At 40.0% G+C, this 14933-nt stretch overlaps 1 protein-coding gene across 3 annotated transcripts in view; it reads left to right on the top strand.

Annotated features, from left to right (window-relative positions):
• The window catches only part of zbbx (zinc finger, B-box domain containing), a 56902-nt gene that overhangs the window by 30506 nt on the left and 11463 nt on the right, over positions 1 to 14933 (top strand). For 2 of the 3 annotated variants that reach the window (XM_037083962.1, XM_037083953.1), the window contains 7 exons: positions 1359 to 1459; positions 5746 to 5867; positions 6029 to 6087; positions 6484 to 6686; positions 7274 to 8098; positions 11591 to 11775; positions 14619 to 14778. In XM_037083962.1, coding sequence (XP_036939857.1) covers positions 1359 to 1459; positions 5746 to 5867; positions 6029 to 6087; positions 6484 to 6686; positions 7274 to 8098; positions 11591 to 11775; positions 14619 to 14778 — 1655 coding nt within the window. Of the gene's footprint in view, positions 1 to 1358; positions 1460 to 5745; positions 5868 to 6028; positions 6088 to 6483; positions 6687 to 7273; positions 8099 to 11590; positions 11776 to 14060; positions 14207 to 14618; positions 14779 to 14933 lie in introns of those variants that run through there. The other variant, XM_037083970.1, reaches the window with a different exon arrangement.

Here is a 14933-nt window from a genome sequence, read left to right as displayed (position 1 = left end):
TTTTATTTATTTATTTATCGTCAGCCCTCCAGAGTGAGACTTCAGTGAACTTTGCCCCGGAAAACAGCCTCTGTCCCCACGCATGAGTCAGACAGCATACATTTTACTGATGACAATTATGTAACTATGTAATTTAGAGTGAAAAACTTAACTTTGTCACTTTCCAGGATGTTTGGTGGGTCAGGATCTCAATCACACCACATTATAACAGCATCTATATGATTATAAACTGTCCGCAGGTTTAGATTAACGGGGGGACACTGGGGAAACACTGAAACCCAGCTGGCCGGCCATCGGTCCCTTTCTTTGTGTCAGACTTATCTTTGTGTCTGGAGTTGTCGTTAACATTAACCCACCGCAGCGGCATCTTCTAAATAATGCTGCACGAGTGGGGATTGAGGAAGTGATGTCGCCTGCATCTGCGGAGTGCAACCTGATGCAGCACCTGAATTGAGACTCAGGAAACAGAAATATTGCAAAATAATAATAATATTAGCGAGATGAAATAATGTTATAACATTTTGTCTCATCTCATTTTGGTCAACAAAAATGAAGAGATATTTTGTTTTATATTTTGTAAACCGGGGCTGCACAGTGGCCCAGTGGCTAGCACTGCTGCCTCACAGCTAGAAGATCGCCGGTTCGCGTCCCGGTTGGGACGCCTGGGATCTTTCTGTGTGGAGTTTGTATGTTCTCCCTGTGCAAGCGTGGGTTTTCACCGGGTACTCCGGCTTCCTCCCACAGTCCAAAAACATACTGAGGTTAATTGATCATTCTAAATTGTCCGTAGGTGTGAATGAGAGTGTGGTTGTTCGTCTCTATGTGTAGCCCTGCGATAGACTGGCGACCTGTCCAGGGTGTCCCCTGCCTTCGCCCTAAGTCAGCTGGGATAGGCTCCAGCCCCCCCGCGACCCTGCAGAGGATTAAGCGGCGTACACATAATGTGTACAGATGATGGATGGATGGATGGATTTTGTAAACCACATTTAGTCCCGTTTTTATCCCGTTTTTAACAATATTGTATTATATATTTGATTATCGTTTTCGTCTCATGACCACCATTTACATTGCATCTCGTCTTGTTTCTGTCATGTGATAAAGGCTCGTTGACAACGATATTTAGTCATAATTTTCGTTGACGAAAGCAACATTAGGCATGTGCTGGTAAGGTGTGTGTGTGTGTATATATAGCTATATATCTATATATCTATATCTATATCTATATATATGTGTGTGTGTGTGTGTGTGTGTGTGTGTGTGGGTATACATAGATATAGATATAGATATATATATACACACACCCCAACATGTATATATAGTTATATATGACTTTTTCTTGTTTCTTGTTTCATTTGCAGAACACCAATCAAAATGTATCATCCCCCATCGGCCTTTGGTGCAGATTTAAAGTCACTACCTAACAAAAACACAGAGGAGGATACTGTAAGCAGTCTAACAGGTAACACATATGCACACACACACACACGTGTACACCCACACACACCTCTATGTCCATGAGCACCTTTTGACACTAAAGTAGTGTCAAAATGTTGACGATGTTGACATACCACCCATATGACAGTTGCGTGCTCTTGATGTGCACATTTTACTAATGTACACACTCAAACAGGCTCTCAGACTGAACAAAGATGCAGCTAAGGACGGAATAGTTTGACAGATGACCTGCATGCTTGCGCACGCACGCACGCACGCTTGTAAAGTAAAAAAGCTCTCCCTCTCAGCGGGTCAGACGTATCAGTGCCTGCCCATCCATCCGTGGCGGTGTGACGGGTAATCACTGCCTGTGATTGTGTGGGCAGAGGGCCGTTAGAGACGGCTCATGCCTGACAGGTTGCACTCTGCCTGGGTAAGGAATGGGGTAGGGTGAGGGGGGTGGGTGGGTGTGGGTTGGCCTGTAAGTCTGGAGCTCGGGGCCTGGAGCTCATCAGTCAGGGGAGTGTCCTGGCTGTCTGGCCCCCAGCCGAGGCTGTCAGGAGACGGGTAGACTACGGTTATCTCTCCCCTTCCAAACCTCTGGACCCTGGGGCTGTCAACTGCCTCTCATCACATCAATCAAGATTCGCTCCAATCTTGACCTTGTTAGGATCTGCAAGTCCTTGCTCACCCCTTTCCCCATAGCTGTCCATCTCAAATAGTTGTTTCTTTGAAAATCTGCAAGGCCAAAATGGTTCCCTGTACTCCTTAAAGACATGGTTAAGATGTGGCAAGGCAACCACACACATTTCACACAATAAACTGGAGTTTTGACTAACATTTTTCAGTAACTGGAGTGGCTTTAAAGGACTATTGAGCATGTTATACATTAACAATATCAGTTGTAGCTCTCTACACTATACAGCTTTAAACAGCTCCTGTCTCCAGAGTATTAAGACTTTTATGGATGAGCAGCTTTGTAGTTTTTTACTTCTTATTCTCCCTGCCCCAGCATCTTTAATAATGCTAGCCATTAGATCACTGGTTGCACTTTTATAAATCCCATTCCAAATATACAAATCACTCTCTGTCTTCCCGCTTTTTGGTTAATTTGTGAAACAACCTTTTGACAAACAGTATGACCTCAACTTTAAATGGATTTGTTGTTTGTTGATTGACAAAACAGAACGTGTAACAGTAACTTCCCAGTACTTTATGATGGCGGGAAAGCAATTAAGGGACCAGACGTTTGGTCAGATCTTGGTCATTAAGGGCAGAAGGCTGAAATTTCAGCCATTTCTTTCAGAGGATTAGAACACTTGGTGCTTGTCATTATTTAGTTATGTTTTGTTAAAATGCACTGTTCTTGAGAAAGCTCCCTTAAGGAGTGTCTCTTAACTTTCACTTTCACATGACCAAGTTACTTTTGTTGCAAAATTCTCATTAACCCAGAACGCTGACAATTTGATTTGAGAGTATGGTACACCTTTGTTATGCTTTTTCCAAGGGTATAGGGGGATGTATCAGTCGTCCCATCCTTGCTTGTGAATGACTGAGCCTTTTGAGGATGCCGCTTTCATACCCAATCATTATACAAAGTTCCCATTCTTAATTCAGTGTTGTATTTTGATAGTGGAGAATTTCATATGCTATTTCAAGTCTACAGAACATTTTAAAATTCAGAAAGAAGATTGCCCTTCCGTTTGTGGATTGTGATTGCAGTTGATTTTATTTTTTGCCAAGATTGCCTACACCTATACCATACACATATTGGTACACACAATCAATGGACAGAATTGTATATATTTTAAGTCTATTTTGTTTTTAAGTCTAGGGTTTCCCACAAAGGCAAACTGGCAGATCTGCGCACATCTTTAGAGAAAAAGTAAACTTAGGCAACTTTACTCAAAACTTGTACCATGTGCATGAAGCAAGTTAGAAAGAAACACAAGTCATTGCTCATTCTCATCTCTCGCAAGCCATTCATAGTTAAAATGGGTATTTTACTTCAGCGCTTAAATATACCCATCATCGTCTACTGAAAACACAGTAATTCATGTCATGAATTTCATTTCTGTCTGCTCATGCTTTAATAACTGACATTCCATTGTTTCAGTGATATGCAGATGTGAGGAAGACAGAAGTGTCTTTGGGAAATGTAGAGCTGTTCAGAAGCTGATAAACTATTCCTTCCACCTGCTTCAAACTTTTCTAACACATGCCAATTACAACAGGTGAGGTGCAGAGTTCCTCCTCCTCTTTGAATATGAAAGGGTGGGATATGTATATGTCCATGAATAATAAAATACATTTTCTGGCATCATGTGGGGAGCTCCCCCTTGTTTTACATTCTCGTTTTCCTGAGCTGTCAGACCCATGTGGTGATATGATAGAAGGATTGTTAGTATGAGAGAGAGTGAGAGAAAGAAAAGGAAGTGGCACAGGCAGGTAACAACGACAGAAAGACACCTAAAGACATAATATCTATTAATTTAGCATCTAAATGTCAAAATATGACTAGAACTTTGTTATATATTTTGATGAGTTGCACTTACATCATCCTAAATGTTCCCAATTTTCGAACCTAGAAAAATCGACAAGTTTACTTAAGGTTCATTAGTTCCCAGCCACTACTTCTGAGATATGGAAGTCGGCAAATTAAATTAATTTAAGGTGAATAAAACTTGAAACATTTTCTCATCTGTGAACATTTGTGCCTGAGTCACGTCAGCTATCATATATCATTTATTGACATCAGTGGTGGTCCTTTAATGGTGTATACATCAACAGTGACACGAGTTTGACTGCAGGGACATTGTAGTGTGTGGTTTATTTGTCTTACTCATGCAGTGTTTATCTTCTTCAGCCATCTTACTTAACTGGACACTATGTAAGCTATCTTTAGTGAGCAACCAGGGCAACTGTTGGTGAATTCTGGTGTTTACCAGAGACTCTGCTCCCTGTCTTCTTATCTTCTCTCCTTTCTGTAACATTGTTCTTGAAGTAAAGTACATTTTCTGACCAGCTCCAGCTGGCAGGCAACATTACCGAACATCTACCCAAAAATGGAAGTCAGCTCCATTGATTGCTGTTGCACTCAGGTTGATAAACAAGAGTAAAAATAAATACACTTTTTAATCCCAAGAGTTCAGAAGTAATCTCTGATCCCTCCTCCCACTGGCAAACGGTTCCAGATCAGAGCAGCAAAACACTCTGCAAACAGCTTTAGTTTTATTTTGAAAGAGATCCCCTTAATGGCAGAAGTTACATGTTGAACATTTAAGTCAACATGTTTTTTTTTTATTATTATCATAATAACTAATTGATTTGTTTTAGAATTTCTTTTAATTTTTTTTCTCTATGGAAAGCAGTCAAGTGCCCTAATGAATTGTAATTACTACATGTATATTTCCAAAGGACAAGACAGGATGACTTATCATGTCGCCTTTTCTCTTAACCCGCTGACAAAACCGCAGATGTTTCTGCTGCACATTACTTCTGGCTGAGGCAATGCTCAGGTTATCTTGAGATAATAAGTGCTTCGTAGTCTTGAGACAGCAGCATTAGAAAAAGGTTTAACCCACAGTCATTATAGACTTCTGCATGTTGTCCTTCATATGGATAGCTGCATAAATAACAATATGAGCTGAAATTATCTTTTGATTTTGTTTGATATCAACACACACACGCAGTGGTCATACAGATGTACACGTAATTGTCTGCTGTCCTTTGAGCGACAGGGTAGTCATCCCTGCTGTGCTGGCAACACCTCTCAGCTGAAACAACATATTAGATTAATACAGACCCCAGTGTGCAGCTCTCTATGACCCTGTCCTCTGGGGGAGGAGGAGGCAATGAGAGAATTAAATTTCCCTGTCGGTATCAAGTATCACAGCATGTCCACTGACATCTTTCACAGGTAGAAAAGCGATAAGAGGCACTAGAAACAATCACCTGAAAATACACTCAGAAGCACACATCTTTCTTTTGATGTTGTTTTTCTTTGAACAATAATTATTGAACTTGATTTATGCAGTTGTTGACAATCACAATGACCAGCTCTAATTATCTGGGCGTCTTTTAATTAAAAGCAACTGTGCATACCTCTCCAAAAGCTTGGAAGTGGATTTTGGAGCTGGGACTTCAAATAATGTCATTTCTCTGAGTCTAAAAGGATGTAATTCTGGAAAACAAATGGTAGCAACTACAAAAACCTACCATCTGAACGAACTAATAAAATAAATGCCCTGACATATTTCATTACTGCCTTTCTCTCTTCCTGTTGTGATTTGTGTATGTGTTATGTTGTAGCTCAGGAGGAGGATTTTCGTCGCTACTGTGCGTCATTGTTTGCTGTACCTGTCAGCAGCGGCAGGGCTGAGCCTGAGATTACTACACCTGAATCGTGCCTCACCATAGAAGTCCTGGATGAGGTAAAACTGACTGAGGCATTTTATTTTTACAAAAGTCTGTCACGTTCATGAACACACACAGTAAACATGCACTTCACAGACACCAGCTTATTCTTTCTTTCCATTTCTTGCTCTCTTCCTCATCCATGTGTGACAATAGAGTTCTCTTTTGTTTTCTACAGACAGACAGAGATGTAGATGGAGATGATGTTGTTGAGCAGAGGACAGACAACAACATAAAGTGAGCTGCAATACAAAAAAAATAAATTGTCTTTTTTTCAATTCTCTTTAGTCAATGTTTCTCATCAGTCTTGGCATAATAAATAGGTGTACTTGTTTTTGAAAGGCTAAACGCCAGCAGAGATTATTGAAACAAGATTTTGTGAGATATTTTTCGACTTGCAGTTTTCAGCACTCTGGAGTTTGTTAAATGTTTGGATCACAGGCTGTGCTGAAATATCAGGTCAAAACAGAATGAATATACTTGCAAAATAGAAAAACAAAAGCTGCACAGCACCGGAATGTTAATTATGATTTGAATGTCAAGATGTCAAAGCTTCAAACTATTTAGTACAGCCCTCACTGACAGTAAAGTTTTGTGTAGTCTCTCTCATATAGATCTCTTTATTTCACACAGGGTTCCCTCTATTCAAGAGGTCCACAGTCAGGTCAGAACACCAGTGCCCCAAATGGCCTTAACTAGTGGTGTGTCCTCAAGAGTCATCCGCTCTTCTCCCAGTCCTATACAAACTTCCAGGAAGTCTAGATCACCAGCACAACCCAACGCCGCTCAGAAGCTCCATCTATCCAAGACTACAGGAGCAGAACACTCAATGAAATGTAAGTTTGCTTTTTTGTGAGTGAAAGGGAAATACTTTCTCTGGTTATTTCACTTGAGAAATAAACATTTTTTAATGTATTCACCAGTCTATTATGTATAAATATGACCTGAACAATCACATTGAGATTCATGTGACTTTTTTGGCAAATTCTGCACTGAAACAAACATGAAAAGAGATGGATGACAGTGATGTATTTGTTAAGGGGTGTCACAGGACGATTAATAATGGCACAAACATGTTTGAAAGCCTATTGAAAATAGATGGCTAAAAGAGGTAAATGGCTGCCTGCAATGTCAATATATGATCTACAGAAATATAATAAACTGTAAGGAAGTTGAAGAAATAAAAGCACTGTCTACGGCTGTATAACAACTGAAAATATAATGAAATATTTGAAAGAAAATTCAAATGTTTAGTGGTAAATCAGTACTGAGCATTTAAGACCTGCAGATTAGCTCTAGTCAAACACATTGTATAGTCACTGTACTGTTGAAAAACTCCCTTGTGTATGCTTTTTTTAAAAAAAAGAAGATATGTGAAGAGCAACCAATATCCTTATTGTAATTTGTGTTATCTTTTGCACAGCTTCGTCCTCTAAAAGTAAGCCATCAGCACGCCCCACCGCTGAGACTCCAAGGACTTCAAAGACATTAATCAAGACACCAACCTCAACGTCACAAAAGCCAAATTGCCCCCCCACTGTTCATAAATCAAAACCTGACCAGAGATCAACAAGATTTTTGTCCCCCTCTTTACCACATATCCAAACTGAGATCCCTAAATCCTCACATGCTCCTCTCTCTATTCCATCTGATGTTTCTTCTTTGGTTGGTGCCAGACCACCAAGCCCAGAACAGCATCTTTCCCTCAGGTCCACCTTCACACTCTCACCATCAGGCTCCACTGAGTCAATCTTTTTGCCCAAAGTTGACCAATCAAACCCATTTCATAAAGGCTCAGACTCATCACTGTTGCCAGAACAAGCCCAGACTTCCCAGTTATTCCCGGAACCAATCTCGTCACCGAAGCTGTTGCAATCCCCTCCAAGCAATCTGGAGTCCTCAAGGAAATCCCAACATCGCCCCTGTGACCCAGATTCTCTCCTATCAGATAATCAACTCCAGCCTCCCCCGTCACCTGTGTCTTCCAGTCCAAACCCACCAAGAAAATACCCACGTCCACTTAAATCCCTATTCCGTGCATCTCTTTTTAATGACTGTCTTCCAGATGCATATTCTAGACAGAGCTCAACTCCAACAAATGAGAATGCTCTAGACCAAGAATCAACTCTGTCACTTCAGTATGCACAGTGTAACCCATCACTTCCTTCAGATGTCTTGCATAGTCCTCATTCAGCTGTAAAAATGGAGGAGGAGGAGGAGGAAGAGGAGGAAGAGGAACTATCAATAGGTAAGTGAATTGTAAAAATGTCTTCTTCGTCTGTATGCGTTTGTGTGTGGCTGGATGGTGTTGAGATGGTGACAAGAGCACCTATTAGACACAAAAAAATTCCTTTTTTTTAGTTGAATGTTTGCTAATGGTTAGTAAGTTTACTATTAATAGTATTCATACAGACATTCATTACAGCTGAGCAGATTATGAATATGATTTTGGCATGATTATTGATCAACCTAGTTTGACTGGATCGGTCCTAGTATGGGTTATCTGGTGTTGAAAGTTGGAATCTCAGATCACATAATGTGTGATAAGGGCCAGTTATCCACATAAACATGTTTGATATTTTGTGTCCTCCTGGGGAGACAAACAGCTTTGTCTGGCCTTTGTCTTATGAACTGGTTGGTTGAATCAATCTTTATGCGTGGTTTGTCCTTATAGGGACAGGCCACTCCAAAATCAAAATTTTCCTTTAATCTGTCTTTCATCAGTCAGGTTTTTGTTGTTGTTACAGCTGTATCAGCACACTTCTAACTGTAGGATGCACCGCTACACTGTGATGGTTTTGTTGTTTGGACTTCAGCTATAGATCTTGAAGTCTGCTTTCAACTAGGGGGCAGTGACTACAACTGGAACATCAGGTGCCACGCCTACGCGCTGTCACCACAAAGACAAACAAGGCTCTTCACTATCTACATAAATAACAAAACATGCAATCAGAAATCATTCCTCCTACACTGATATGTCTGCCAACAATACAGTTCTGTGCTCAGATGGTCTATCCAGAGATTTATTTCTCCACAAAAGATTCCTCATTATTCCAAAAGCATTTGCCAATTTACACCTCAGATATTAAACAGCTCCAGCTAAGATCATGTGATTTGGAAAGAGCATTTTCACCTCTGCTCAGCATTTTAAGAACATTTCTCCTGGCATAGATCTTGAAATATTTAATTTGAAAAGCTCAAACAATGTATTAAGAACAACTTTATTTTCAAGGCCTCCTGTTTGGCTGAGCTTCATCAATGAAATTCTTTTAAAAAATAAACACTAGGTGTAATGCTTAAACAAAGTTCTTGATTACCCCAATGACGGTCACAGGTGAATAAAGACAAACACGACTTGAACCCTAAAGGCTGACGAGCAGCTTGACACTTGACTGAACTGTGTTTGATTTCAGAGTTAAGTTGTACTACAAGTGCTGAGAATTTTGACCTTCAACACTCCTGCCGTCACAAACATCAAATTCAATAGCCACCCACACTATACTCAAAGGCACAACAGTGAGTCAGCTTTATAGTAATTTATCATCATGTCTGTTTTATTTGTCACTCTGTGTATTTTTTTTTACTTTTAGGCCCTCACCAGGGTCACCTCTAAAGAGGCATTCATTGTTTTACTAGCAGCCTGTTTAAAGAATTGTTCAAAGCAAACCTTTTACAGGAAAAGGTTAGTGTTAGATGTTACTTAATGCTGCAGCTGGAGCTTGAAGGTGAATGTGCTGTAAATGATTTGGTATTCACAACTACCGCATTTTAGTTATCATGGATTAACTCCATGAGGTAATCGAATATCCATTTAATCAAATAGATTTAAAACTGTAATTATCAGCTACCGTCTTTGATATCATCACATCAGCAACATCTCTATTTGCTTGCATTAGATATGGATAAACTCCAGCTGTCATTGTCTTTGACAAGTAGGTCTCTAACCTAATATTAGTCAAAGATCAAACATGTATTTTCAATGAATTAGATGTATACATTTGAACATAAACATCATGAAGCTAATTTGTGATACAGGGGTTTTCCCTCTTGTTGTACACAAATGTGATTCAGTATATGTGCTAGCTAAAGTTAGCCTCAAGGGCTAGAATGTTGACCTTTCCTTGGCATCACCATCAGCTGCTCTGGGATGCTTCTCTCATTCATTGCTGAGGTCCAGCTCAGAAAGTACAGATATGATCATTGAGATTTTAAACCACAAATATTAAACATGTTTGATATATTGAAAATCATGACAGCCCCATTGAGACTGTAAGCAGTTCAGGAGGTTTATGACCGGATCTGTAAATTCCTCACATTACCAGATAATCTGTCCTGAAAAGCATGCTTTGACTGAGGACTTATTTAATGTGTTGTTATGTAGAAAATGAATGTTCAACAAATCTTTGTTCACAGCACACCTAGTTTATTGCTGCCCTGCTAAACATCGTTCGTTCCTCTGCACTACAACTATTTCTACACCCAGAACACCTCCATCATATGGACGGTTTGTGGAAGTATCTCATGTGGATTTGATACGTTTTGCTTTCAAGACAGAATGTTTTGGTGAGATTTCCAGAGACCAGACAATAATTTCAGGGGACAAAAAAAAAAGAAAAGGAAAACGAGTTCATATTTATGGATAGGGAAGCACAGGTCTTTGCAGTAAAGTGATTCCTGATAGAGGACTTTACTGCAGGGCTTCATTTTACCTAAATACGATTCTCAAAGCCCAGGCAGTTTATATGAATAAACTGCTTGTGGATCTCGGCAGTAATAGCTTCCTCTTATTCCATGGGGCTGTCAGAGCCAATTTAGATCCAACCATAAAAAGTGTTCTTTATTTTTTTTAATATCGATTAGGGTTTTAAGTAAATACTTGACAAAATGCTACTACAGACAGGAAGGTAATTACACTATAAAGAATGGCCCTCTATTCCCTTAAGTATACAGCACACCCACACACGCATGCACACACATGCGCATGCACACACTCACATTAAGATCCACCGATGCAAACACAGATTTCTTTCTCATGTGTGCAGGTGAACACCCCCAAACACACTTACATGTATTCACACTAGAGTACTTTAGATGCACTTGTAAATGCAATTTATCTGTTAATTGTTTTCCCTCTGACTCTCAGAATTATGCTATGCCTGTGTGTGTGTGTGTGTGTGTGTGTGTGTGTGTGTGTGTGTGTGTGTGTGTGTGTGTGTGTGTGTGTGTGTGTGTGTGTGTGTGTGTGTGTGTCTGTGTCTGTGCATATAATAAATGCATGAATGTGTGTGTGTGTATAGGGTGCTGTCTCTTTAGGATTGCTTTTGCTTCACTTATTCCCACATCCTGACTTCAGGCATCTTCTTCTCTTGCTCTATTCATCCATCATCTTTGTTTTTTTTCCTTTAACTTTTGCATCTTACCTGCAGCTCTTTGGCCAGTCTGACACTGACGCCTTCTTTATCGGCTTATAAGAGCTTGATGTGTGTGTGGCAGTGTCAAGGACATTTAGATCACATTTTCATTGGATGGATCGAAATGCACTTTTTTTTTCAAAGCAGGAAATGTCAAGGATGGTCAATGTGGTTTTACTATTCACTTTGAAAGCTTTTGAGCCATATACACAAAATGTTTTTATTTTTTAAATTATGGTCCAAAACTGAGAAAATATTTGCACATTTTGAGTCATAATTGAAAGTAATCTTTAATCCTCTAAAGATATTTGTCTGTGTTTTTCATAAAGACTGTGGAGATGAAATGTCCAGTGATAGCTTGGGTGTGGCTTCACATGAGGAAGACTCTTCAGATGAAGGACATTCAACCAGAGGGAGACCCAGAGATGAAGAGCAAGAGAATTCTGACATACATGCAGAAGGAAAAAAGGATTTTCAGTCTGATGAGAAAGAACAGCTGTCGGAACCACTCATGGTAAAATGTGATATATATTCTCACATGCTTTCTGCTTCTTGGTGGAAAATCCTTGGGCTAGATAGTTACCATAGCACAATTTTCTGGGGAGCACAAGCCTCATGTTTGCAAAGGAATATCATGCATTCACAATGTTCAGCTGTGATTATGTGTTGTGTGTTGCCAAGCTGACAATCAGGCATCGATACAAAAGACTTTCACGTCGAACCAGTGTAACTAACAAGTCTGTTAAATTGAATCCATGATTTAATCCATTTGCAGTCATTGGTAACCACTTTAAAAGAAAATGCTGAAAGAAAATAGAGCTTGGGTAAAATAATAGAAAGCACAAAATCATTTTTCCTGTGTGACATGTTTAGTAATACTCACTTTCGATACATGTTTCACTCTCAGGAGCTGTCCACACCAGCCCGGTTAATTTTGCAACCGTGAAGTTATGTTCCCAGTTTTACTGTTCTGTCCACATGCAGCCGTGCTTCTGGAACACTGAAACCATGGTCGTTTGAAACCGGAGTCCATGGTGAGGTTTTTGGCCGATTCGGGTTTTAGCAGTTGTGTGTGGATATGACTAAAATATATCCAAATATTTCCATTGCTTACATCAGAGCTGAGCGTGTGCCTCTGTAAATATTGCACGCGCAGCAATGTAAACACAGAGAGTTAGAAGGTGGGTAGAGGTTGTAAACTAGCTTCGCTTGATAACTTGGCTAAAATGGATGTGACAAAGTTGTTGTTTATTGGCTTGCTGTCAGCTGTGTTCGGCTGTCATGTCCAGCTGCTCAACCTAATGCATCAACGGCAGCATCTGGATGAGCAACGAAGGAGACTGCTCCTCTTGCGAGCAAACAAACGATGCACCCTTGCGAGTCACCATTGTTGTTTGTGTTTTGGTATTTGCTACGCTTTCCCTTTCCGGTTTTAACCCTTAAACAGCCTTCCATCCCCACCCATTGCTGTGTCATATGTATTACACGTATATTGCATCACTTGGTGGCAGATTTTATGGTTGCATGTGTACGGAGTTATTCTCTGTTATTTTTACTACACCACTTGTCTGGACATAGAATTTTATTTAACAAAACCTCAGTTGCAAAATAACTTGGTCTGGTGTGGACAGGGCCTCAGCCATCCCTTTAAAGCCAGCACGCCCACTAATTTTGATGCAGATGCAACATTTTTGATGAAGAAATCCAATGCCTGAAGATCCTTCAATTGATAAAAGTTCTAATTGATATGTGATAAAAAATGTTTGACTGCCAACAAAAAATGACAGAATTAGTCTGCAGTAGTTATACGACAATATACTAAAGTTTGTCTGTGAATTATCTCAGACTGGGTAATAAAATGAGTAAATGAGGAAGTTTTAGAAGTTTGAGAGAAGCACATCAATACACCGGATATAATCGCTCCATAGAGTGAGAAGACTTCAGCAACACAAAGTTAAAGGTTCTTATTGTAGCTGACTTGATCTATTAGATAACATTTGTATCACACTAATTACTTTACATTATTCAGCCATAGCCTAGAGACACCTAAGGCAGTGGTGTTAAAGGTGCACGCCACTGATGAAAGAAGAGAGAAATGGAGTGGATTAAAAAGACACTGTTTGAATGGTCCCAAATGACCTATCAGCCATTTATGGTATGAATCCTTTATACTGTGACAGAGGGATGAAAAAAATAAGGGTGGGTGGGAGGTAGGGGGTGCTTTATTAAAAAGCTAGAGCAAAATGAGGTTCATGATTGTGAAAATGGTGGTTATCCGTGGCCTCTGGAGCTGAATCAAGCTGCTCCTAAAATGATTAGATAGATTTTCTCTCTCTCTCTCTCTCTCTCTCTCTCTCTCTCGCTCTCTGTTTAGACCCAATCTTCTCTCCTCTCTTGTCCTTCATGTATTTCTCACACTTTCTATCCCTTTGGTTCATCTTTTTGTCTCTACCTATTATCTGTCCCCTTTATTTTTGCTCTTTTTTTCTCTTTGTTTTATCTACGTCATCCTTCTGGTATTGGCACCGACAACTCCAATTTTTCTCTCTACACAGTATCATTGTGTCTGGTCTCTTGCCATTTCATTGTTATGCCTCTCCTCTTTCTTTTTGGCCTGTCCTCCTCTTGTCATTCTCCATCCTCGCTCCTTCCTCACTCTTAGCAACACTATTCCCACATGCCCTCCCTCCTATTTTCTCCCGACCCATCTGCGGTGTCTTGTAGTGCTATGGCTAGCATGCTAATGCATCAGATCTAATCTTAACTAAACAGCTTCCTCATTTTACCCCCGTCTCACAGGAGGACACATGCACGGGAGGAACAGCTCACCCACTACACGGTTGTGAGATGCTCTCAGCAGCTCCAGGGGTTAATTAAAAATCAATTCATCAAGTGGAAACAAAGGAAACAGGCAGAGAGGGGAATAATCTCCAGTGAAAGACACAGGCTTCTTAATATGCATTTGCACTGGAGAAAATGGAAAATACAAATTTTAACACTCTTACCTATCTTAATAAAAGTTAAATTGATATTGAATTTCAGTTTGTCCTTTGAACTGATTTAGTTAGGATTTAAATGAAATCCAAGCTGTGAGAGCACACTATTAATTTCTTATTCCCTTGTACTCTCCTCACTCCATGTCCCTCTCTTCACCCACCAATAAACCCCTCCTCAAGTTCCTCCATTATCTATTTTGTTCTTTCCCTTCCTCCCTTCCCCTCTATCTCCCTTTGTGTATCATCTCTCCATCTTATCCTCACGTAATCTCTTTTTCACCCTTACTCCTTCCATTTTATACCACTTTCCCACCATTCTTCCATCTCCCGCATCCATCCGTCTGTTTCCTTGTCCCCTTAGGTAATGCACAAGCAGAGCGCTGGGTCTGGATCAGAGCTTTTCTCCGATCTGGATGTGTTTCTGCCTCTGGGTTTAGATGTGAATTGTGGTCACTCCGACACACCAAAACACACACACTGGGACTCACACCAGACTTCATCGTATGATTCAGAGCCAAAAGGTAGGTTGAGGAACAGAAGTATTTTTAGCTGATGATAAGTATGTGTGTGTGCCTGAATTTTTATCCTCCTGTGTTAGAGTTTTTTTTTTTTTTTTCTTGAAACCGTCTCATGTTTTCCTATAAACTACATCAGAAAGTGTAGTTGCAGTTTTGTG

The sequence above is a fragment of the Acanthopagrus latus genome, chromosome 2, assembly GCF_904848185.1.
Source record: "Acanthopagrus latus isolate v.2019 chromosome 2, fAcaLat1.1, whole genome shotgun sequence".
In the NCBI taxonomy this organism is placed as follows: domain Eukaryota; kingdom Metazoa; phylum Chordata; class Actinopteri; order Spariformes; family Sparidae; genus Acanthopagrus; species Acanthopagrus latus.
Note: the sequence above shows the minus strand (reverse complement) of the source record. Positions and strands in the feature narration are given on the sequence as shown.